Genomic DNA, 26,180 nt, shown 5'->3' with positions numbered 1-26,180 from the left:
ATTCAATGCAGATAAACAACAACAAAAAAAATCTCCTTGTGGCATATGGCTTTAATTATAATTAGACATGCAGTATTTGGATGTTTCTACACTGATTAGGGATAATCTTACAGAGTTTGTGACACCTGTCGCTACTACATTTGCAAAAATAAAATGTGCAAATTATCAATTTCCCCCAGAACACCGCTACGTCATCAAGTCACCAAGACTTGTTCTCAGTGACCAATACTGTATTATCATTCGAGTTGAATGTATTTTTACACATATTGTGTGAGTGATCCTCCAAATAATCATATTGATATCGTTTTTTAGCAAAACAAATTAAACAGGTTAGGAATTGGTTTAAGACACATCATGTTTTTGAGGTACAGTCTGTGTTGGAAGCAAAATGATAAATAGAATTACTATTAAGATGATTTCAAGTGGTCACAAGTTTCTTAATGCACATTATGTGTAAAAAAGCCTTTCAGAATTCAACCACTATTTTATTTTTTCCCCACTTAGTTTCATTAAATTATTTGCTAACATATAGGGGATGTTCACAAGATGGCTGGGAATGCATGCAATGCACCTGGGACATTTTCATTGGCTGGAAGAGTTGAAAAGCACAGAGGCAGATTGACTGTTTCCTCATGTTCTGTCTCCCTGCACTGGCTGCCAAGGAGCACAAATGCTCTTTCTGCTGGTACACGAGATGAGTATAGCACATGTGCTCATTGCTGGCACAATATAGCAGTACTCACACAGGAACTGTCACCAGCAGACTCGGCCATGTTCTGGCACAAACTCCTGTGACAGTTTTCTCTCTCCTGTTTACCGAGATTAAGGAGAAACTGATTGGGATTACAAACTGTTTCACTTGAGCTATCTCTTCAGTCCCTGCAATACCATTCTTCTAACACAAATAAACAAAAGAGCTCTTCCTCCAATCCCTTACTTCTTTTTCTTCTTTTCTAGTTCTGCAACCCTGATTGAATTTATGGGGAACGGCAACTCTTTACCTTATTTTAGACATTTCTTGACATCGTTGTGTGTTGTAACTCCAAAGCAGTTTTGGGTGAGGAAACGGAGGTGTAAAAACTTTAACGACTTCAAGTAAAATATAATCTTCTTGAATTATTATGGCCTTAACAAGAATAGGCTGACTCATGTCTCTGGCTGGAATTCAGACCTTAATAAACCATGATAATCCATCTGTCAGCAGCCTTTTACTGTACTTTTCAACTTCTCTCACTGTAGCCAGTTCTAGTTGCAGTGTGGAAATTTGAATTATCTATATCTCCATCTTTATTGTTTGTTCCTTTGCACATTAATCTGGACATAATATACTGATTTATTCGTAAACTGGCAGTTCTTGACAGACATTTGTTTTCACATATAAGTTCCATACATCAAAAATTTGTTTCAAAATATCTCTAATCAAAGTTGAATTGTTCAGTCCAGATCTGACCAATTTTGTTTTTATTTTTGAATCTAAAGGTTGTTTGGCTAAACCAAAAAAAACTTTTGTTTTTCTTACTGAATGGATGATGACAATAGACCTTGTATCTGTTTCATGTAATTTTGTTGGGTCGAACTATGACAGATTTCTGCAACTGTGGACAAGGGCATTTTTGTTTTTATTGACCCAATTCCCAAAAAAAGGATAAAACAATGTCCTTTGGGTTTCAACAAAATAAACATTTTATAATCTACTCTTTTCAGAGTAGAATAATCTGATTCGCATTTAATCAGATGTGAATCAGATTATTAATCAGCCAAAAGATTTCCAGTTTTAAGCGATAGAAGATCACATTAAGTCTTGATAATCACTGTAAAAGAGCCTCAGATTATGAGTTTCAAATGTCTACTACATTTGCAGGCCACAGAGGAAAGTCACAGATTTCTGCACTGAGTGCATTTCCGGGTGCATGTCCATTCTGCGTCAAATAGGCATGCAAGCGACGGAAAACTCATCGTGGGTGTAATAGAGAACATGGTCTCTTTTTTGGAGTGGGGACGGTTCTCACAATGCTCATGATGCTCCTTGACAGAATGGCCCCCTGGGTGGTGAGCCATTTATTGGATATAGAAACTTACCACTAATCAGTCTAGCATCATTTATTTCATAGCTATATGAGCTTTCTGCCCGCTGACAATTTAATTTCACATTTAGGGCATTAAGGCACCTCTCCATACCTTTTGGTTGTCCCTTTTAACCATCTTAAATGATAGCTTGCCGGTGATTTTGTTTTTTTTTTTGTTTTTTCTCCCCATATTTTTCTCCTCAGTTGACTAACCCATTTCAGGAGCCACCTTCTCCCTCCACATAAGAGACAGTGACCTTAACCTTGACAGGTTGTGTGAATGTGTGTGAGTTTTAAATGATAGCAGTCCAGGGGGTAAAGATCAGAGTTAAATGGAAAGGGAAGGTTGTAGAGAATCAATAACCTCAGGCTTAAGAGGAAGGAGTAAAAAAATAAATGTGTTGCATTCACTGGACCTCTGGGCCCCTCAGTGAGTTACTGGTTATCAAGCACTCTGCATTTACTGTAGCTCTGCAGACAAAAGGAAACATTAAGGGAGAAGAACATCTGCTGCTCATTGACAGAGCAAGAATGGTAAATTAATCAGAAGTGGTTTTAATTATTCACAGGCTGACATTTCATAGTTTCTTGAGTTTTGTTTGAAGTTACAATAAGTTTGATTTAAAATGCAAGCAACAATGCACCAGCCAAAGAGGAAGGAAAAAAAAATAATCAGGTAGAATGACCCGACTATATTGCCGACTTGTGCTGTCTCGGATGGTCAGGTCAGGTGCATATTTTTTTAATTGCTTAATTAAATAATTAGACACATTTCGTTTAATAATAGTATCAAAATGTATAAATCAGTGGTTCTTAATCTGAGTTCGATCGAACCCCAGGGGTTCGATGAGCCGGTCTCAGGGATTTGGCGGAGCCTCTGCCGCGGAGGTAAAGACACACTTGTGTAAAGTCGTGATGACGCCTCGCTTGCCATCACTTGCGCAGAGGATCACTTACATGGTTAGCCAATCAGAGCTGCGGAGGAGCCCTGATTGAAGGAGCTCCACTCTCAGCATGGATTGAACTGTGTCTTGATTACTTCAGCAAACTCACAGTTTTACCAAATCCTCTAGCTTCGGTGTACTTCTAAATCTGCTCGTTAGTCGCATCTTTTCGGGTGGTACTGCTCTAGTGCGTGGGTGGTAACACAACTAATAATACATACTAAATCAGGATACGCAAGTCTTATATTTATAATTTTCATTCTCTAAGAATGTAAGCAATTAAATAATCTAAACAAGACTAAAGTGGTTCCAGTTTCTCTCGATGGCCAACCTGTTGAAACTGTGGCAAATTGTAAATACCTTGTGTCGTTCCTGGACAGTCCTGGACAGTTAGCTCAACTGTGATTATATTTTGAAGAACTGTTCTCAGAGACTCCACATTTTAAGAAGATTATGCAGTGACTATGTCTTGAATTTGGGGGGGGGATCATATTTTATTTATCACTACAGAAGGGTTCAGTGAATGCCCCGGTGAATGTACCTATTCAACTTTTTTTACATCTTCATGTTACAACCACAAACTGCCAAACTTGAGAATATTTTGTTGGAATCATACAAGTGAAAGAAAATGACACACTATCTTCAACATTGAACAAATTAATATCTATCAAGTGCCTTTGTATTTGCATTTGGCCTGTTGTAATCTGATAACTCTGTTGTTCTCACATGAGGTATGAATACTTTTTAAGGTACTGCCGGTAGCAGAAATTATGTTTCCTTACTCATAGGAGATAAACAGAAGCATATCAGCTACATAAAAACTTTTTATAATATACATCAACACAAAAAAGTGTCTAAAGTACTATTCAATATTATTAGCCTCTTTTTGTATAAATCAATGAAACAATAAATAAAAAAAGAAAAAATAGTCATTGCTCTATAACAACTGCCAGAAAGTGAAGAGACATTCTCCATTTTAGTCCTAAGAGGGCAATGCTTTCCCCTCTCCATCTCCAAAATATGCAGGTGTTTAATCAATTATGTGCCATCTCCAACTGATGGAGCCAGTTGGACTCAGACGTACCCAGACCAGGGACACAGGCTCATGCACCAACAGGCAGGCATCAACAGGCTCCACAGGCTCTGACAGTCAGAGAAACACGGACCAGACCAGAAACATACAGGTGGTTCAAAAGACACTAAGAGGTATAGAGGGATTATATAAAGGATACACGCTGGCGACCTCTTTGCGAGAAGCACCCACCTGCCAGCTCTGAAACATTTTAATCATTTGATGGCCAATTACTCTCGAGCCAGGCAGAGCAGAACAGAAACTCACACTTCACTTCCCCAGCACTCACAGATGGCCAGACAGGCTGGGTGTCCGCCGCTTTTCTTTGTTCTACCTGTCCAATCAAAAGCGCAGCTCCCCTCTGACATAAGCGAGCAAGAAACTGTTTTGAAGTTTTCATCACGACTTTGAAGAGAGAGCACAAGAAGAACTGCAACCCATAATATCGTAACATGCCACAACATGATGTTTATGTTCACAATGTAATATTGGAACGGGATTGTTTAAAGTATAAAGAACTGTTCTTTATCACTACAGAAGGGTTCAGTGAATGCCCACAGGGACAAACGCCACTGTGGACCGACAACATCCGCTAGTGCGCATATATTTACATAAGTAGTGATGCCTTGGTACTTGGTAATTATTGAAGTTTTATAATCTGAGCTCATTCAATGTTCTATAAATGTGACATCATCTCAAAGTGATATTGCTTCTACAGAGACCCCATGTCTGCACACAATATTTACCGTCTACAAGAGTCAATGTGCCGCAGATCACGTATGATTATCACTTATCACAGTTTTCAAACAACATGTCAACAACAGCATGACAAAATGCTAAAGAGGTAAAGCACCCATTTGAATCAGGTGGGCTGAAGCTGAGAAACATTTAAACAAAATACGAGATAAAGAACGGTGATAGTTCTTCCAAGTGGCCAAATATAAACTTGAAAGCAGAATAGTAATACATTGTATCTGAAATACTTAGACTACCAAATATTGCATTCGGACATTCCTTCATAATTCATTTAATGCAGACATTGACATCGCAATGATGATTCCAATTCGATATGTTGTGCAGTTTCACCCGACTATAGCAGATTTCTCAGGATAAATCCAGCTGCTCTGAGACAAGCCTTAGAATATTGTTAGAGATTATAAATGAGCAAACAGCATCAAGAAGACCATCAGCTACTGTATGTCAGGGACAAAGCTGTGGAGAAGTTTAAAGCTGAATTAAGTGCTAAAATATTATCCCTAGCGTTATCTAATTAGCAGCCCAGGGACTCACAGTAACTCTAAGGGAGCTACAGAGAACCACAGCTGAGGTGGAACAATCTACTGAATGGACAATTAGTTGTGTACGCCACAAATCTGACCATTTTAGAAGAGTGGGAAGAAGAAAACCATTGTTGAAGAAAAATCATATTAAGTCCTATTTGCAATTTTCCACAGGCCATGTAAGAGATGTTTTTGTCCAACATGCAAAATGGCATGTTTGGGCAGAAAACTAACACTGTACATTACCCTGAACTCATTGTCCTTGCTGTGATGTATGGTGATGGTAGCATCATACCAGATGTCCAGAGAAGCTGGTCAGAGTTGATGGGAAGATGGATGGCGCTAACTACAAGGCAATTCTGCAAGAGGTTGCAAACATCTAAAGACTAGAGTGATGTTTCACATGCAAGCAGGACAAAGACCCTAAACATAAAGCAGGGCTACAATGAAATGGCTTCACTTGAAGCAATCTGTGGCAGAATTCAAATATTTCTTTGGTCAGTTGTTGAAGTTCGTTACCATTTTTTCGCTACATGAGGTAGAATAAAAGGTAGCTATTTCTTGTAATTGAAAGTTTCTTCAATAAGAAGTCAGAACTATAATTCTTCATGTTACGGCTCCATATTATAAAGCCACAAAGGCATCAAGAGTGAGGTGCCACTTCACCTCACTCTTATTACAGAAGGCTATTATGAATGGTACATTTAAATTTTGACTAAGAAAACTGCAATCACACGTGTCTACTATTGTGAACAGAAGTGCTGTTCACAGTAAGAATCCATCTCTCAAACTTCTAAAGGTCTGCCTCTTTGTTGCCGTTTTCACATTCTCATTTTTATCTTTACCAGTTAAGATTAATCAATAAATAAAAAAATAACCAATTGATGTAGTATACGTGAAATTCACATTTAAAGAAAGTAGACCTTCAAAATTAGAGAAATATTGTCCATCCACAGTCAAGACGGCTTCATGTACTTTTGAATTTTAATTTGCAACATATACAAGTTTTACTTGAGAGAGAGAAAAAAAAGTTGGCTTTAAAAATGTGTCTCACACATTGCAGCTTCTGGAAAGCGTGAACGAAATGTAAGAAGTTTTTGAGCAATCTGATGGCTCTGCATGCCACAAAACGCCGTCACTTTGTGACAACCAAAACAATTGATGTCTTTTGAATTCAAGCACCGTGTGATTCATTTCATTGTCAGCACTATTCAAACACTAAAGCTATTGTTGATTATCCATCTTATGCCTGACACTTGACATGTTAAAGAAAGCAGAAATAAACAAATAAAGTTGAAGAACGTCACAGAATGCAAAAAGAAAGATTCTGACAACGACTGTAACCTGCCATATTTCTAGTCTGTTATTATGGCCTTAAAAATGTCTCACCATCATAAAAAGTAAAGGTAAATCCCAATTTTTACCTGGCTTGAAAAGTGTTGTCACCCTGATCTTTAGCTCATCCTGAGAGCGGCATGTTACTTATTTATTTTCCTCCTGAACAAACACTTCCTAATATTCCTCTAGTTTAATCATGAAAACATGATTGCATAAGCAATTTATAATTACTACATGCAGTGGCTTGTAAAAGCATTCATATGCCACTGAGCAACTTCCCCATTCTGTCTTTTTATATTATTTTTGAACTGTTATGAATTGACTCGAATGTTTTGTGATCTGCCATCTAACTCAAGTTCAGTCAGACTGGAATAAGAGCAAAAGAGCACATCAATTCTCAGGTTTTGCAACAGATTCCCAATTGGATTCAGGTCTGGGCTGAGCCATTCTAACACGCGAATGTGCTTTGATCTAAACCAGACTACAAAGTCTGACTGACGTCTTCTGAAAAGCTATTTGGAAAAAAAAGCCACACATCCCTTCACTTTCAATACTAATCAGAGGGATTCTAGATACAGTAGGTGTAAATAAGTTCTTACAAATGCGCCGCGCGTATAACACAGCGCCAAAAACCGTCTGACTCTGAATTTGATCTAATTCTAGTCTTTCCGGATTTGTGATGCACCTTCTGGCAGAAAGGTCTTTTTGGAACAAAGTAACAGTAAGAGCTTATTAGTATGATTGCAACAGAGAAATGAAGAAGTTGTTGAGTGCTGCATGAAACATTGCACATGGCTTAAAGGGAAGTCAGTTGTGTTTACCCCTCTGGTTATCCCTCCATCTAAATGTTCCCTCCTACTGAAGACGGGGCTCTGGGGAGAATACTTCTTTAATAGAGAAACTCCATTTCTCACTACTCCTATTTTCTCTCTCATTCTCTATCCAATTTCTCTGTACTTCTTTGTTGCTTTGCTTCCTATGTGTGTGTGTGTGTGTGCGTGTGTGTGTGTGTGTGTGTGTGCGCGTGTGTGTGCGTGCGTGTGTGTATGTGTGTGTGTGTGTGTGTCTGGAGAAGTATTTACTCCAGGAAGGCGTGTTGACAGCTGTCCTCCCTCCTGTAGCCGTAGACTCTACTGGCAGTCCCTCACAGCGAGGGCCATGCCTTTTACTCCCAAACCAAACCCCTTTAAAGCATCCCAGCTTTAAACAACACCTGCTACTTTCAGCTTATCTTTACAGCTCAACCATTCGGCTCGCACAGCCCGGGTAACACCCGGCGTCCGTCAAAATATAAGTCATTAGCGCAATTCTGCACATCAAATATTAACTTCTCCTCATTCGTAATCGAGTCACCGAGTCTCGGATGCAACAGCTGAATACGGTGACGCATGTGAAAACAATAAGGCGCGGATGACTCTGCCGCAAGTTCCAAATGGATGATGACGCTCGCCGAGTGTTTCTTTAGCCACACAAGTAGAATATGCAATTGCCTACGGGACACTGAGAGCAGTACTTCCCACCAGCAGCGTATTCATTATGCGGTGTACTCACCTGAAGGCAAGCAGGCGCTCTACCGTGTGGTTTGTTGACATCCACAGCAACAAGCTGCCATCCTCCGGCAGCGTCTTCATGGAACATCTGTGGCATAAGGGCAGCAAATAAGTGGTGGAAAATGCTCACAAACACACAGAACCAGACGCATCATTTGAAGCAGCATACGTGACACACACAGAAACCCCGTGGCTACATCATCATGAAACATCTGTGGCTACAAAAATAAAGCTCAAGGCACTGTGCACATAGATTTGAGCCCACCCAGGATGTTAGTTTCTAAATGCAGTGAGGTCGCCTTGGAGTCTAAAAGTGAAAAAAAAAAAAAAAAACTAAAAATAACCCTGAGACATTCAATTACACAAGACAGCTAGTTCACACATTAAAACCTTTTCCTTTACTTTCAAAAAAAGGGGGAAGGAAAGGGGTAAATATGATGATAATAAAGGCTATACTATACTGTGAAGCAAGTTTAGCACAGCCACTATCTGCAGTAAAAATGCTCACAAAAAAGAGGCAGAAAGAAAACTGTCCACAAAAAAGATCATAAATGTGCATATCAAGAGATGGGTCCGTATTGAGTCCACATACCTAAATCATCAATGTAACATTTTGTTGTAAGTAATTTAATCCTCTAGGTGCAAAAAAATCCTAACTGTAAATCCTCTCTGGAATAAACGATCAAGGAAGATAAAAATGAATCGGTCCAGCAGGCGGTGATGTTAAAATTGTCGACATCAAAAGGTGTTGTGGTTAATTTGTAATGTTAAACAGTCTTCATAAAATTATAAGAGAAATTTGAGTTGAACATAAATTTAAAGACACAATTTATAGCAGTTTGAAGGAAATGATTTTCAGGAGTGCACTTATTCTAGTGTTTTATCTTTAAGATTGGTGTACCAAAACTACACTTCCTTACTCTACAATATGAGAAAATTATTTTTCAACTGTTGGTTGTCGCAGGGGATATGAAATAGACATGAATTGATGATGCTAGATCAGTGTGAAGTGTCAAGTGGAAGACAGCTACATCTGTTTCCCTCCTGGAAAAAATTGGGCTCATAGCAAGACAAACAGTACGGAAAAGGGACAAAATGACATTTAGGCTTAAGACAATTTAACCTAAATTTAATTTAGGTTTAATTGTCATGCTGACATTTAAACCTCTTAGACAAAAGAATGTGAACCTGTCTGAGAAGCAATGTAGTTGAAGGCCAAATAAGCTAAACGATGTATGAAAATGTGTTTGTGGTTTTGGTTTGTCATTGTGAGCCCGGCATTTATTTCTGCGATCATGAAATAAAAAGATTGGATTTCTTTGGAGTCAATAAGTTGCTATTTTCACCAGCATGAAAATATAGTTAATTTTTTTTTAAACAGACTGGATGCTTTGAAAAGCCAGAAAAAAGAAGCTTCCAACCAAAATTAAAGAAAAAATGGAAGTCTGTGATTGAGCAAAGATGAATACAGTTAAACTTTCAGAATGGCTAAATCCTGGGAAAAGAACTGTTTTTGGAAGATTTGAAACAAGTCATTTCACAAAGGAAAATAAACCAACAGCCTAAAGATTAAGGGTTATGTAAGACAGAATGGCATCACATTTTTTCCAGGGAGAACTCACTCATTGGGCACTTCACAATACCTACCACAACAATAGCATTTTCTGAGAAACTTAACATTTGGTTTTTCTCAGTTGTAAGCCATAATCGTCAAACCTAGCAGACGTAAATGCTTGAAATACACTCGCTGGAAACTTTATTTTGTATATCTGTTCAGTTGTTATTTATCCAGAAAATCAGCTAATCACATGGCAGCTGTTTACTGTACTTAGAAGTCTAGACAGGGTAAGGACACCTTGTTGTCGATCAAGCGCAGCACTAGAATGGGGATTAGAGTGTCTTTTAATGTGGCATGGTTGTTGGAGACATACAGGCTGGGTAATGTCATGGACATGTTCTGTCATTGTTTAGGCTTCTGGCTATAGTGTATTGGCGAAGGGATGCCAAACTCTAGTTTCTGAGAGCTGGTGACCTGCATCCTTTCACAGTGAACTAGAAAACTTGAATCAATTGGATGAATTGCCTTCTCGACATTTAGTAATCGCAGGATTCTGGCTTTCAAGTAGAGTTTGATGCATGTTGGTGCTGGGACTCCTTTAAAAGAATCACAACCTTCCATAGTGCAACCTTAGTCCATCCCTTTATGATTACCATGAAATTATCCTCTATGATGCTGCTTTGTAATTACTGACCAAAATCTCTGAACCATTTCATTAGTATTTCTATGCCAGAAAGATTAAGCACTTTTGAGGGCAAAAATATGTCAAACCACTTTTGCACACACCTTGCTAACAAATATGCATAGCAAAGTGGCTGGTGAGTAAATTTCACTAGTAATTTATCTTGGTGAAATCAGTACATCGATTTTTTTTTTATATTTTCTAAAATAAATCCACTTTTCAATAATATTCTGGCTAATTATGACAGACCTTCACCTAAATATGAATGTTAATATTAGAAGGTCTACACATTCTGTCGGACCATTAATTATGAGTCATTTGTTTAAAACAGGACTGCTTTGTTTGCAGTTATGAAAACATTTTAAATCACATCGGTCACTGCCATGGTAACGGGGTGATTTCTCTACCACAGAGCAAACCGTATAAATAATTGTAGATTCAATGTCGTCGTTTTTGCAGGATCTCATCCACCGTAAGAACATACTATTTCAATACCTCCCTTTCTCATTTACTGTAAAGTAGATGAAGCAAAGGTATATTTTGGCTTGAAAGGGGTCAAAACAAACAACGCAGCGAGTCTATGCAAATGATGGTGATGATGTGCAAATAGAGTAAGGCTGGTTAGATAATAGCAGATGACAACCCTGAGGACTGTGCAAGCTCCACTGGGTGCATCTTTTTTTTTCGGGATTTAAACTTCCTGTTGCTTAGCATAGCTAATTTAAGGTGCGTCTAATCTCTCACTGCGTAAGACCCACGTAAATCCTTCAACCATTTAGTGTTCCACTCTTTGATTGCCTCCCTGCCTCCCACACTGTTTCGGCTTTTGTCTCCTACCTGAACATCAACATGCTCTCATCCTGCCAAGGCTGTGCTTTGCAATCCAACACGATTATCATCTTGCTTTTATTATCCCGTAATCCGGCACAGACACTGTCGTCTTGCAGAGCGTAAGACATACAGAGACGATAGAAGCCAGATTTGTCTTCAGTTCACTCTTATTTCATGTGCAATCTGCAAGTTAAAACCTGTTAGGTAATGTAATGTTGTGGAAAAAGAAAGAAAATCTTACTCTTTAAAGTTTGTCGGTTTTATTAAATCTTTGAAGCCTAATCTCTATTAAGAACAATAAATCTGGATGGAATATGGCAAAGTCCAGCAATAGAAAGTGTGGCGCAGATTTTTGCCTCCCGTACCCCAGACAACGGTTCTTGGGAAGCTGAAGAAAGGCTTATTTTACTTCACCGTCTGTGACTGACACTAAAGTGTTGTGACACGGCTAATTAGCTCTCCTCCCTCTAAGACAGAGATTAGGTATGGCAATGAGATTACAATTAAATTGCATGGTGACAAAAATGGCAATTTCTTTTAAGGTCTTTGCCATTTTCCCAGCAGCACAAGCATGTTCATGAATTACTAAACTAATAAAAAATGATTTCGCAATTTCCCAAGGCGCATCACTAAAAACTGCTCATGACATCAATATTTCATGTTCTCACTGATCAAAAATACTTTCTGAGACTAAATTTTCCTCTAGGAATCAATCACCACATTATAGAGCCGTAAGGCCTGAAAATCTTTGAAGTATGCAAAATAAATAAATCACACTCAGCCTTTCGATCAGTTTTCAAAGCGGAAATGCAATTTTAAAATGCACAATTGGGAACAAAAAGAGTCTTCTTCTGAGTCATATTCACTAGGTCAGGAAAACACAACTGTAAATGCATAATTTAATGTCCACGATGGCATCATTTTGAAGCGCTTAGCCATGTAAAATAGTTATTTGGCTGCTTTTTGGAGACACACTAAAGCTTTCATAGTAACAGCTACTAAAGATGGCATCGGCAGGGAGCAAGACCTTAAGATGACTGAGGTGTTGGTAATGACCATAACTTTTCTCAGGTAAAAAACGACTTTTTCTTACTTATAACTAGCTGAAACTGCATTATTAATATTATTATTATTATTATTATTATTATTATTATTATTATTATTATTATTTTCTTCTGTATTTAAGCTAAATGAAGAAGACGACATTCAACCCATATTGCAATCTGACTGGTATAACTCCTCTTCCCACCACATCATTAGATTTAAGTCATTTTTTTAGGAGAAAAATGGCATCATGTTGTGAAAAATGAAACAGAACAACCACTTTTAGTTTAAGTGCCGTGACAAATGCTGCCTTCAGAATTTTGTTTTAAAAGCTGCATACCAATATTGCAATTAACCCATCACAAATAAGACAATTATTTAGAGAAAAGTGTCCAAATACTGGAAATCACTGTGGTGAATTTCAGGAAGACTGAAATTGCATAAGAGAAGCCTGTAATTATTGTATCCTATATACCGTTATCAAAATTTTAGTATTATTTTGGGTATCATAAAAAATTTGTTTTATCATGACAATGCACCTGATGATGCTTCCAAGTGCCAATAAATAACAGTACGATTGGAATAGTTAGTTGCAGGTATTGCTCTTCTCAATGTAAACTCTATACTGACATTTCAACATGGGGCAAGTTTTATTTTTAATGGCAGAATTTGTAGTAGTGTGGTTCCAACAGCATGTACTGATATACTGCTTAAAATTATTGCAATCGTTTAAATACTTTTGACTTTTACTTTTTATAACATGTTTTTATTCCTATTCCTCATCCATACTGCAGTTTGCCTGCTTCTTTACTTTGGTGGATCAGTTGTGATACAAATTGTTGCACTGAAATTTAAGCTGGTGAGTTTGCTGTGATAATTTTTGTTGACTTTGGTGACTTATAAACAGGACAATTCAAGAACTAATTCCTTTGTTACTGTGAGTCTAAAACATAAATGTACCAGGGAGTTGCATTTAAAACACCAACATACATATGTGAGTCTTATATTAATAACTGTTAATTATCAAGATCTAATTTCAATCCTTATTGGTCTGTTTCCTTTTCCTGACAAAAAAAATTCAACTTCAAGCTTTTTATAAAGCTTAAATCTTATTATATTCCTCTTATAAATACACGCAGCATTAATGATCTTCTGCCGATTATATTTTTGGACTACAGAGTTGTTGGAACTACACTGACACTCAGACTAATCATATTTGTGTTCATTTCATTTTAGTAAGTAGTCACTTACTAAAAGCCCAGAAAAATGACTGCAAAGATTACAAAAAAACCTGCCAAGAATCACATATTTATATTTAAACAGAGTCACTTCAATTCTAACACCAGCTAGAGGTAGTTCATATGATTCAGTAGCAGTGACATTTGTCATTTTAATCTGCGATTCCCTTATGCCAGCAAAAACATTTAAAAATTGGCAGCTAGATTTTTATTTCAGATTTTCTTCTGCTTTTGGTGGCTTTTAATACAGTACTGGATTATTTCCTTGATATAAGACAAAAAAAAAAAATGAAAATTGTAAATCTTGAAATATGCTAAATACTAATCAAAACTGACTTACAGCACAGCCACAGACTCAATACATGCTTGTAATTGATTCAATGAAGTCACAACCTGAAATATTTTGTGAATATTCTTCTAGACTCTCATAAGCTATAATGAAAGTCTTATAGCTGAAAAGGTCCATATATGATGTACACTTCATGATCAACTCTCAATTTCCCAAGAAATCAAATGAAACAATGCTTCATTACAAGTAGATAGATAATTAGTTCATTATTCAAAAGCATATTTGTAAAGAACCAACATGTGTCGGGGGAAAAAAAACTAACTTTGGATGCTATCATGAATGTTTTGTCACTCATTTAAATATCTACAGTCCTCTGCTTTGCCAGCTACCCCGTGAACTTTTTCAGATTTCATTATGATACAGCTACAGACTTCAATGTGTTTTTAATGCGATTTGGTTAGATGAAAAAACACAAAGGGGGACACTACTGTGAAGGAGAAAAAAAACAATGCCCCATGGTTTCAAATATGTTTACAAATACAAATTTACAAAGTGTGGTGTCAACTTAAATTCAGCTTCCCAGATTTTGTAGGAACTCTTTTTGCTGCAATCACAAATGTAAGTCTTCTGTACAAACATTTCACATTTGGCATTTGATATTGAGACATTCTTACCCATTCTTTTTTTTTTTTTCTTTTTTGCAAATTAGGTCAAGCTTAGAGTGGATGGAGACTATCCGAGAGGCACAAATGCTGCCACAAATTCTCAATTGGAATGGATTGACGTTGATTAGGCCATTCTAACACATGGATTAGCACTTTGATGTAAACCAGCGCATTACATCTCGGCTGTATGCTATGCATGTTGTCCTGCTACAAAATAAATATCTACTCCAATCTCTAGTCTTTTGCAGCGTTTAGTAGGTTTGGCTCCATCACCTCTGACTAGCTTCACTTTACATGAAGAAGAAAAGCATCTTCCCAGCACACCACTGTTAGTGTGAGTGCTGGTTTTGCGCTACACGTAAGCGTTGTGCATGTAAGTGAAAAAGTTTCATTTTGGTCTCATCCAAACATCTGTTGACAGATTATCCTAGCTGTGGAGCTTTGTGGGGCTCACATTGAAAGGCAAGGGTGCGCAATATACCCAAGCTGTCATCATGACAATTTGAGGGCGACGCTCGCTTTGTGCCTATGAGTGTGATGGTCGTACCTGTGTGGTAGCGGTTGACGTGGTGCTGCTCCTCGACCCCCACATCTGCTGAAATTGCACTCTGATCTCTGCAAACGTCTCAATGATGACAGCAATAAACACATTCTGGAGTAGAAAGGACATGGGGAGTGAACCCAAGACATGCTCAGACAATTAAAAGTAAACCATCAAAAAAAAAGATGAATTGTGCATGAGCTCTTTTCACTATATATTAGATGACAGTCCTTCACTAATTAGCCCGAGAACGTTTTACTAACAAGGAGAAGTCATTACTTCAGTAGGTAAAATACTGGGTCATGTCAATTAACCTGAGCTTTTTTCATGTTTAACTGCCTTCTGTAATTATTGTGGGAAGAGCAGCAGAAAGACAGAAGCTCTAACCTTGACAAGCCAAGCCAAGAAGAAAATGAGAGTTATAAAGTAGAAGTAGGAGCGCCAGCGCGGGAAACTGTCGATGGCTCTGTACATGAGAAACACCCATCCCTCCTGTGATGCAGCCTGATACACAGTGAAGATACTTGTACCTAGGAAATGCAGAACAAGGAGAAAAAAATACAAATATACTTTCAAAGATTTTCATACTTCGATTCAATTTGTTGAATCTGAGTTTACAGGCCAATCAACAGAAATGAGTATGACAAGACAGAAGAAAACATAAAATGATGATGAACATGAGTTGGGCACTATTGGTCTAACACTTGGAGACAGTCCTGAGAACAGATCTGCAGGTTATTGCTACTTTTAAAATCCGCAGATCTGATTAAACTATGGACAAGAAACAGCATAGGTCTGTCCAGCAGTGATCACAGGAAGGAGGCCAGTTCTGTTATCCACAAAATAGCATGTTTTGATGCAAATTACGTGAATCAAACCCAAAACAAAAGCAGAAGACATTGTGGGGATATTAGCTAAAACTAACAGGAGGAGCCAATCAGAGAAGAGCAGTTACTCCTCCCCTCAAAAAAAAAAACAAGCCAGATTATTGCTGTTTATCAGGGGCAAAGATCTTCATTTTAAAAAAACATGTCCTGTGGTGTGCATATTGGTGCCAGTATCACATTGTTTGGGAGTTTCGCTGCATATGGAACTGGTGCATTTAAAAAAAATGTCATGTGGAAATACAGCTGTGAAGCAAAAACGAAATCCAGATCCAGATCATCCAGGTAATTGAAGCTTCAGCAAAAACATTTCACTCAAACAGACAGGAATCCAAAATTGAATAAGGACAAAGAAACTCTATATTTCAAGTTTTAATATAAGATTCAGAAGCAAATCCGAAAGGTTTGTTTGAGCAAGGCATACAACTGTGGCTCAGTCAACCCAGCTCTGGAAGGCAGAAAAACTGTTGACCAATTTTACACCATTTAAAAAAGAAATTCTACCAAATACTAAGAAAAAGTAAATAAACTTCAGAATCTGAAAGAAAGTCTAGAAAAAAATATTACTTAATAATTACATAGTAAATATAAATGGTTTCAATAATTGTAACTGATCAAAAACCAGAAGAGTTCAATCTGATTTAATGTCATACATTGATAACAACAACATATACCTAGTTCATTGAATCCACTGTAACCAAGCTCCTGTCTGGTGAGGCCATAATCTTCTAGATCCACACATTTGAAACCAAGAGGGCACTGGTAGCCCTCTCCATCAGGGGAGCAGTGAGTATCGGGGATGGCAAAGCTGTTCCACGTCACTTTGCTATACAAAAGGGTAAAAAAAAAAAGAAAATCACACCTTATATAAAGTACCTAATAATTCCAAAAGAAAAACTGAATTTAGTGCGACTCAAATCCTTTTTTATAGGTATAACTTTCTTTGAGGTGAAGGAGTTTCCAGAATCTGCTTGCTTTGACTAATGAAAACTAATTCCCTCAAATTGCCTGCCCAGACACTCATCCAAATTGTTTATTAGGGGTTACAGGATCAGAAGGGATAATTTAATGCACTGTCACAAAGGGCAATCAGAGCCACAATGATGAATCCTGATAAAAGCTAATTATGCAGGCCTGAAATAGATCAACATGTCTTAGGAAACCTAGTCATTTTTCGTGACGACAAACAGGAGGTAAATGAAGCCCAGCATTAGGGTCAAAATGACCTGTGAAAACAGAAAGCCAATGATTTTTTTTTTTTTTTTATTATTTGAATAAATAAAAAACAAATCTTTAGAAATTATTCAAGGTCACCTGTTTATGTCAAAAAAAATTAAATTTCAACACATGGGAAGAGCATGTGAACAATGTTCTTCTCTATAATAAGTCTAAACTATAAAACATATTCACAACCATATAAAGAACATTGCAAAAATACACAAAAAACATACATTTCCCAAATTTGGGATCAATAAAATACGTCTTATCTTAATACATTGCTGCGTAATTGTAATGTGGAAGGAAAAATAGATAGTGTTTTTTTTACAAATACAAATCTGAGACGTGGAAGCTAATGTGGCTTCATATAAATAGCTTGCTAAGTAAATATGCACAAAATAAAGGTTGGATTTTTCTACAGATTTCAGTGTGAGAATATGCTATTGCAATAACAGATTAATTATGTCTAGATAATTTATTTTTTTCTATACAGATTACATGCGATTATAAAAAAATAATTCTATAAGAAAACATCACGACAACCAGCTGTTTTAGCATATACCGGTATATATAATGATTCACATAATGTCACAAATCCAAGGGCAATAACATTAAGTTTTCAGATTTATTCCATCAGAGAATAAAATCTAAAATTAAAGAAGTGTTTTATTTTTAGAAGACGCTTACTCTTTTTTTGTATCATTGGTAACACAGTGACGATTAAAGGTTCCAAACATCTGAACACCCAAAATTCCATAGAGCAGGAGAAAAAACAGGAGGAAGATCGAGACACTCCAGATCTGTTCCCCCGAGCGCCTGGGAAACAGAACAGAGAAAGCAGATTTTGCATCACTACAAGGATACATATCCATAAAGCGTCAACATATTTTTTTAAAAATCCTCAAAGTAGCGTTTTACTTCAGAATGTTGGTGATCCGGGAACGGGGGAGCTCAAAGCGGAAGTAGATCCTAAAGGCACGGATCATTATTAGCGCGCGGGGTATTCTCAACATTCCCCATGGAGACATCTGATCCACAAGCTTTGCTATTTCAAAAACCTTAACAAATAAGAAAAAAAAATATTAGTGACATAAATATAGGCCTAAAGTGAGAAATGCAATATGCAGACAAAGAAGCAATTTTATTTGTTACTTTTAAAAACAATAAATAATGCAACTCACTTGAAGCACCAAGGAGACCCAGATGAAAAACACCATGAAGCCATCAAACATACACCAGCGATCTTTCACATAGGAGTTGTCACCCTAAAAAGAGTCACAGAAAAGACTTGAAAGATAAGAAATATTAAATGGATTTAATAATTTTATATATTTGACAGCAAGCTAACAAATAAAAATCATGTGGGGATATTTCAGACCACTACTTATGCAAGATTAGCATTGCATGATGTTTTAATGAGTACGTTTTATCAAATACGTTTATTTATTCTTTTTTTTTTATTTAGAAGGTTACATTGCAAAGAAATGCAAAAAAGAAATTCGAAATGACAGTGCCCACTTTGACAGATTGACCACAGCGTTCCATCAGCCTGTTTTCAATGCGATAAGACAAAAAATTCAAAGGCCCTATAGTGCAAAGAAGCTGAAATGCCAAGGGGCCAGTTGAAACGGCCATCCTTAATTACCACTTACAGAGAGAGACTGTGTAAGAAGCTCTTAGGGAGTCACTCTTTCTCAGGAAGAAAGGCTGCAAATGGAAGGGTGTGTGCTGAACACTCTACAGATAAGTACCATGTTTGATTACATGCACTGACAAGGGCAAAACCATGCTATTACATTCCTACGCAATGTGGATTTTATTTATATATATATATATATATATATATATATATATATATATATATATATATATATATATACACTCCAGCACTTTCAATAACGCGATAGAAGACAGAAAAAGTTTCAGGTGCCATTAAGTTCAATAGTTCAATAGAAAATAAGATAATTAAACATGAACCTTTTTTTACATTTACAGATATTACTAAAAGCTCCCATAATTTTTGAATCATCATTTATGAAATATAAAAACTTAGCACAAGTTTAATGTTATTTAAATGAATAACAACCCTCAGAAGATGCGTCAGTGTTAAACAGAAAAAGTAACATGAAAAGAACCAGAAACAAAGGTGTTTTTCCCATGCTAAGGCAGGCCTCTAATTGTGAGTTGTTGGGGTTTTTTTACTGTTAGCAATCATTGATGTGCAAGTTCGATTTTCCTAAATTTTTATGACACTAAATGATCACTGGTTAGCTTATTTTTGTTAAAGTAGAAGGAACAAACCTGCTGCAAATAAACATGAGATTTCACACGATGTACAGTAGAATTCATCTTGCACTGCATTTTCATACACCCAAATAAATTGTCTAAACAGTTTGTAAAATTATTATGTTCACTTTTTTTAACGATGTGTTTTGGTCTCAGTGTATTTCCTGTATTTGTTTTGGAAATCTGGCTCAGGAAAAAAGCTAATGACTTCTACAAAAGGTTGCAAAATATGGAGAACACAGAATTTCTTTGTGAACTTGCACAATATGTAAATAACATTTAACCTTTCACCCACATTCTCATGTGGTTTAGAGGGGCCTCAGGATCATCTTTTTTTTATGTCTTCCCTACAAAATTTTCCTCAGAGAAATTTTGAAGACAACCATCTACAAACACACAGTAAGAGCAAGTTAGGGTCACAGACTAACCTAACAAAATAAGAATAAGATGCCAAATAGCACATTAATAGCAAAGAAAAATATCCCAGATCATTTTCATCTCTAAAGGCAAAGCTGATTGGCTCATTCAGTATATGTTCTCTTTCATTTCTACCTGTGTTTAAATCGCCGACACAGTGTAACAATAGAAATAAAAGTCTGTAACCAGCTGTGCCAAACATCCAGCCACTGGATTAAGGTATGGGGAATCAAGGTGTCAAGCTTTACATAACAGAAAATATGTGTTATTTTCTTGTTGTATTAATATTTACTTTGTGGTTTTGTGCCTGTTGGTACTATCATTAAAGTTATGAACAGTCTTAGTGAAACTACCTTGATGATTCCTCTTATATGCATCTTGGCTATCATCTCGGCAGTGTAGAGGAACATGAGCAGCGTGTCCAGGGTAAATGTCACATACTGCAGCGGAGGGTAATGCTCAAAGGTCTTAGGAGTGTTCATACAGACAGAGATGACACTGATGATGGCACAAGCTCGAAGCAAGGAATGGACCCACTGTAGGAACAGAACCGAAAAGGGAAAAAAACAAAACAAAGTGTGACTGTTTTTTTTTTTCTTACTGTGAAGTATTAACTGGTCAACTAGGCCTCTTATACAGGTGGACTCACTGGTTTGTTGATCCAGAAGATGTCAGCACTGTCCGCAAGGGTCTCATCTGGCCCAAAGTCGGTCATGGGCTGGGCCTCGACCCGGGAACTCTGTTTCCTCTTCAGCATGCTGGGACTAGCTGTGCTATACAGAGAGTGGATCTGACAGGGAGAGGGAGGCGAACAGGACAATGACCAAAGCTAAATGAGGAAGTGGAGAGCACTCTGGCTACATCCAAGTCAGGGCAGTGGCAGAACTATAGTTATAACTCTTAACAGCCTAGATTTCATCCTGAATTTATACACTTCTTGCATATGTAATGCAGTACAGTCATTGTTGGCCATATTTACCTGGAGGTTAAAAAATATGGGAAGTTGGTGGTAAATTGACTTTTATGTGAGGCTAAAGTTCTGGTCAGACAGTTACATGCACTTAAGGACAATGAATGCCATCTCACTTTTGGTCTTTCATGATAAACTCAAATGTTTTTTGTTTTGTTTTTATCCAGGGTGAAATGATTAAACAATAAACTGAAGTTAGCTGTATTCTCAATATTTGGGATCACTGTGTTGAGGGAACACCTGGATAAGTCCAAGATTCATCCACCTAGTTGAGAGAAAGGTTGAGGGATTTAAAGATTGTGCTCCTTCTTTATTCTGTTGACATTGGGCAGTCCACCATTACAAATGGCAGCAAAACAGATGCTATCAAAACCATGCTGGGCAGTAGGTACAGTAGTCCAACAGGGCAGTGACGCCTAATAAAAATACATTAAAACTATGTTTGGTACAGAAAAAGCAGGATAACATTAAGAATATGGAAAGCCCTGCCTTCTACTCTAGGGAAAATTTGTAGACTACATATAAAAGTTAGGTTCATGGCAGAAAAGCAATCTCTGTAAATGAACTGGATTGGCCAAATATGTAGCAATACTCATACTTGAAGCTTATTGGCAGCTACTAAATGCCAGTGGTAGAGGTGCAACCTCCAAAGGGATATTTAAGCATTAAACACTGGTCGGGTTGTGTAGCAACCAATAATGTAATAATGCACCACATGGCAATGACTTAATACTTCTAACCATTTAAAATGTACTAAAGCCAATAATGTAGCAGCTTTCCAATAATGTAATGACGTTTGTGAGTCAATAACATAACATTTTGCCAATACTATAATATGTTAATATGCTGTTGGATAGTGAGTAAGTTGATGCCAAAGCCAGAGATTGTTGAAAATGTAATAACTGAATAACTGCAGCCAATAATGTAATAATAGACTAACAGGTATGCTGGATGTCATTGTTATATTCATTAATATACAATATACAATATTGACAAAACATTATGGTATTGTATTTTTATTAGCAAGTTATCACCTTTTTTTGTAGTGATATTTAAAATGCACAAAATATCATGATTGGCATTATTGCCCTTAATTAGCTTACAGATTGCTACAATATGTTTTTAGATATCTAAACCAACATTTAGCATTTAAAATAAACTGAAATAAATTCAAATACTCAAGTGTTTGTCCAATATTTTTAAGTTTTTCTTCTGTCATCAATTCGCAATGAACAAATAGTTTGGATAAATAAAGTCCAAACTTACAAATTATCTCCAATTCACACCAAACAAACAGGTTAGAAAAATAAAGTCCAATTTTAATGACATTTTTGCTCCCAATGAGTGAATGTAAACTTTTGATCAGAACTACATCTGAATATGGATGCATTTAATACATGTCTAAGCATTACCAAGCTTTGGTTTCTGTCAGATCAAGAAAATGTCCCTGACTTGAAATGCCAGAGTATAGGTTTATACTTCAAAACTAAATGTGCTGCATTGTTGAATGATCACCGTGATACACAACGTAGCACGCATGGAACACAGAACGAGTGTATTCACACTGGAACAGCTCCAGTAACTTACCATCCCTAAAAAGATCTCACAAGATCTTCATCATACCGAGTGAAGAGGCACCAGCAGCAGATCATGGTGTAAAGAGTGTGACGTGGTTGTTACCTGTGCTTGCCAACATCTGCATGTATGCGTGTGTGTGTGAATGTGTGTATGCAGAAAAAAGAAAACTGTACGTTTCAACATAAGAACACAAGAAGAAATGACACTGTGAATGGAGACAAAGCGCACATACCAAAGGGAAAAGTAAAGCTGAAATTGCTCCAGCACTGCACATAACATGCGATCAGGCATACCCTGTAAATAACACACAACAGTTAGTCAACATCATGGCTTATATGGTGTACAGTACACTACCCACATCTACAGTACGCTCATAGAGACAGGAATGCCCACCACGTCTGACATCGAGGCATATATGCGACACACTCTGTGAGTAAGTGAGTGAGTGAGTGAGTGACTGACTGACTGACTGAGGTGTTGTGGAGGAGGATGGGGTGAAGGAGGACCAGCGGACTCACTGTGAGGCTCCTCATTGGTGCATTCATCCCCAGGTCACAGAGGGGTGGAGGAACCAACCAGACAGAGAGATTACAGATGCGGAAAGGAGAACGTCCCAATGGGTTGGTGGTCCTGTGGCAACCATTGGTGATCGGTAGCAGTCACAAGAGCAGGAAAGGAAAAAAAGTAAGAAAACATTTACACATGTGTTGATATGTATTCCCCAAAGACATGTAACTGTAAAAAAAGTAAAAAATGTCCTAACTAACGAGAATAACAACAGAATTAAAAAACACCAGTACTTTCAGTGGTGTCATTCTATAGTGGAAATTCAATGAGAATAGTCAATGACAAAACTGAAAAACTGCTAAAACCTGCATTTGTTATTATACCTATATAGTTAAAACATCAATTGACGCTTTCTTATTTTTAGGCAAACGTGTTGAGAGCAACTTTGGAAGGACCAAAGGGCGACTGGAGAATGGCAGAGTCGCAGGTTGAAAACCACTGTCTTTGTGCCTTGCAAGAATGTTCATGAACCTTGATTCTGTTATGTAATAAACCAATGCAAACTAATGCATATTGTGAATGTCAGAAAAACTAAATGTGGTGTTTGTGGTGGTTGTTTTTTGTTTTTTTTACACACATCTAAAACTGAAAAGTTTTGCATCCATTTATTCACAGTCTTCTAAATCAATCCTTTGTAGAACCGGTGCTCGCTGCAACACAAATCATCAGACGGTAAGAAATGTTCTGGCATCAACTTTCAAGTCCTGTCACAAATTCTCGATTTGATTTCTGTAGACCTCGACTGGCCATTTGAACACATGGATTTGGACTAAACCATTCAGTTGAACCTCCACCAACACTAAGGAACTACTAACATAAAAAAATAATTGCATTAACAATAGCAGCTTGTTTGGATTGCCTTTTAAGTCAGAAATTTTTACTAATATCCCCAGCCTTAAAGTGTGCATTGCTTTACTGCTGAGGTTACTATGACTCTGTACTAAAAGAATTTAAATCAAGTAACAAGAAAAACTTTTTTAAAAAATCAATATTTTTCAAACAAAAAACACAAAATTACACCAGCAGTACAAGCAGAACAGTGCAACTGTACCCCTCTCATTCCCTCACATGTTCTTAGCAATAAAAGAAACTGTCCACCCAATAAACCCCATGTAGTTGGAAGCAATTTTCCAGTGTAATTGCAACACTTAACATATGCAGATAGAGATGTGACGGAGAGTGAAAACAAAATTGCAGGGTCTAAGTGCTATTATGTGGGAGTATAGGTGGCAAAGACTGCAATTACTTTCCCATTTGGCGAGAGGACGTGTTCTTCACTGAGAAAGATGTGATCTCTGAACACAATAACTGTAACTGTAAGCATTTAAAAATAAATAAAAAAATAAAACTTTCTTTGTCGAAGTTTTGTTCATGAGGCCAAAGAAAAGATTGTAAGTGTACTCTGTTTCTTTGATGTTTCTTAAACAACTTTTCCAGCGATGTCATGCCAAGGCAGAATTTGAAAGGCTGAGTATTCACCACTCCTGTTGTTGTCATTGATCTCAAAATAAGCCTCACTATACCTACATTATAGTGAAAATGTTTAAGTTATAGACAATAACTATTACCTATTATTATTATTATTATTATTATTATTATTATCTATTGTTTTTTAGCATTTTATTTAGTTTTCAGATTACATTACATGTTGCGCCAAGGATCAGTGGGAAGTGAAAGTTCAATTTATATATATATATATATATATATATATATATATATATATATATACTGCTCAAAAAAAATAAAGGGAACACTTCAGTGCTCATTTAAATGTTAAAGTGTTCCCTTTATTTTTTAGCAGTGTATATATATATATATATATATATATATATATATATACTGCTCAAAAAAAATAAAGGGAACACTTCAGTGCTCATTTAAATGTTAAAGTGTTCCCTTTATTTTTTAGCAGTGTATACATATATATATAGCAAGTTGACAATAACACTGACTTTGTATACATATAAATATCAAAACATGTAAATAGTTTGATTTGTATCAATTATATATTACTTAAGCCAATAAAAGAATAATTGATCTTTACTTGATATAAATACAAAGAATTAGGTCATGCTGAACATGTAGTTTTAAAACATATTGTAATTACCTTGATAGTTTTTTTCTACACTCATCAAATTATTATACTCTCATAGCAGCCCATACCTAGTGTCACCTGTTAACAGAATAACTATGATTGTTTCATGGTTTAGTAAGTTTATATCCAAAAGGTCCAGTCTACACTCGAAAGTTAAGTGTATTTCATTCATTAATAGTAATAGTAATTCATTAATATGTTGATCAGAATTGTGGTGGAATCTTGAATCCATCCAAACATCCCCTAGTGGTCATCAAGTAAACTCATGGATACATTTAAAAATGTTGAATGAATGTTTTGTTTTTGTTTTGCATTATAACTTTTACGATACTAATGTAAATTATAATGTTGTTGCTTTATGTGACATATGCACATGATACATTGGCCTTTAAAGGTATCTTCTTAATAAAATATGAAACAGAGCAGGAAAAAAAGGAAAAAAAAGCTCCACACAGTATAAATGACAAAAAGTGAACATATACAGCAGGTCAGCGAAACATCTTTGTTATTTATGCAACATCAAAATGTGAAATATGAATAATACGGGGACGTTTGGAAATATCACAAATTTTTGTTAATATATTCCAAGTGTGATTAATATGCACTTTGCATGGAAATAATATCCTGCCTAATAGAGTCTCAATCCAGAAGACATCCGCAAATGACATTGAGGGCAGTGTTGAAGATGCTTAATCGCACAGTGAGTGTTGGAAGCATGCGACAGATGAGAAAGTGAAGAAAATGAGGATTTATTTCCACTGATACCGTCATAAGACTATTAAACATTAATCACGCAAATCGCATGACATCCTAATATGGAGCAGCACTAATATAGGCCACCTCAGTGTGTTAGCAAAATTACTCTGAAGGTTTAGCTGTGATCATATTTTTACATTGCTATAATGTGCAGGAAATACAGCAGGCAGAGGTTTCTATATTACTAACGTAAAAAGAGATTTTAAGTCATTTTTTTTCATCTGAAATGAGATGTTGGAACATTTTGTTTTGATTGTCAGTAGAGTAACAACAGTAAATCAACCTTGATTTCCTTATTTTTGGGACAAAGA

At 36.6% G+C, this 26,180-nt stretch overlaps 1 protein-coding gene and 1 long non-coding RNA gene across 6 annotated transcripts in view; one reads left to right on the top strand and one right to left on the bottom strand.

Annotated features, from left to right (window-relative positions):
* Positions 1 to 26,180, bottom strand: part of nalcn (sodium leak channel, non-selective) — a 79,793-nt gene that overhangs the window by 52,201 nt on the left and 1,412 nt on the right. The window contains exons 2-12 of one of the 5 annotated variants that reach the window (XM_081601083.1): positions 22,970 to 23,081; positions 22,684 to 22,745; positions 20,553 to 20,693; positions 20,257 to 20,439; positions 18,382 to 18,465; positions 18,119 to 18,258; positions 17,888 to 18,016; positions 16,657 to 16,808; positions 15,486 to 15,628; positions 15,105 to 15,209; positions 8,252 to 8,338 (exon numbers count right to left, since the gene is read on the bottom strand). In XM_081601083.1, coding sequence (XP_081457209.1) covers positions 8,252 to 8,338; positions 15,105 to 15,209; positions 15,486 to 15,628; positions 16,657 to 16,808; positions 17,888 to 18,016; positions 18,119 to 18,258; positions 18,382 to 18,465; positions 20,257 to 20,439; positions 20,553 to 20,693; positions 22,684 to 22,725 — 1,206 coding nt within the window. In that variant the 5' untranslated portion in view covers positions 22,726 to 22,745; positions 22,970 to 23,081. The other 4 variants (XM_081601085.1, XM_081601091.1, XM_081601096.1 and 1 more) reach the window with 4 other exon arrangements.
* Positions 23,028 to 23,567, top strand: LOC108167274 (uncharacterized). The gene is made up of 2 exons (XR_001777634.2): positions 23,028 to 23,135; positions 23,383 to 23,567. It is a non-coding gene; the product is annotated as an uncharacterized LOC108167274 (long non-coding RNA).

Source organism: Poecilia reticulata, chromosome 2 (genome assembly GCF_904066995.2).
Source record: "Poecilia reticulata chromosome 2, P_reticulata-male-v2, whole genome shotgun sequence".
Classification (NCBI taxonomy): Eukaryota; Metazoa; Chordata; class Actinopteri; order Cyprinodontiformes; family Poeciliidae; genus Poecilia; species Poecilia reticulata.
The sequence above is the reverse complement of the archived record's forward strand: the minus strand, read 5'-3'. Positions and strand labels throughout refer to the sequence as shown.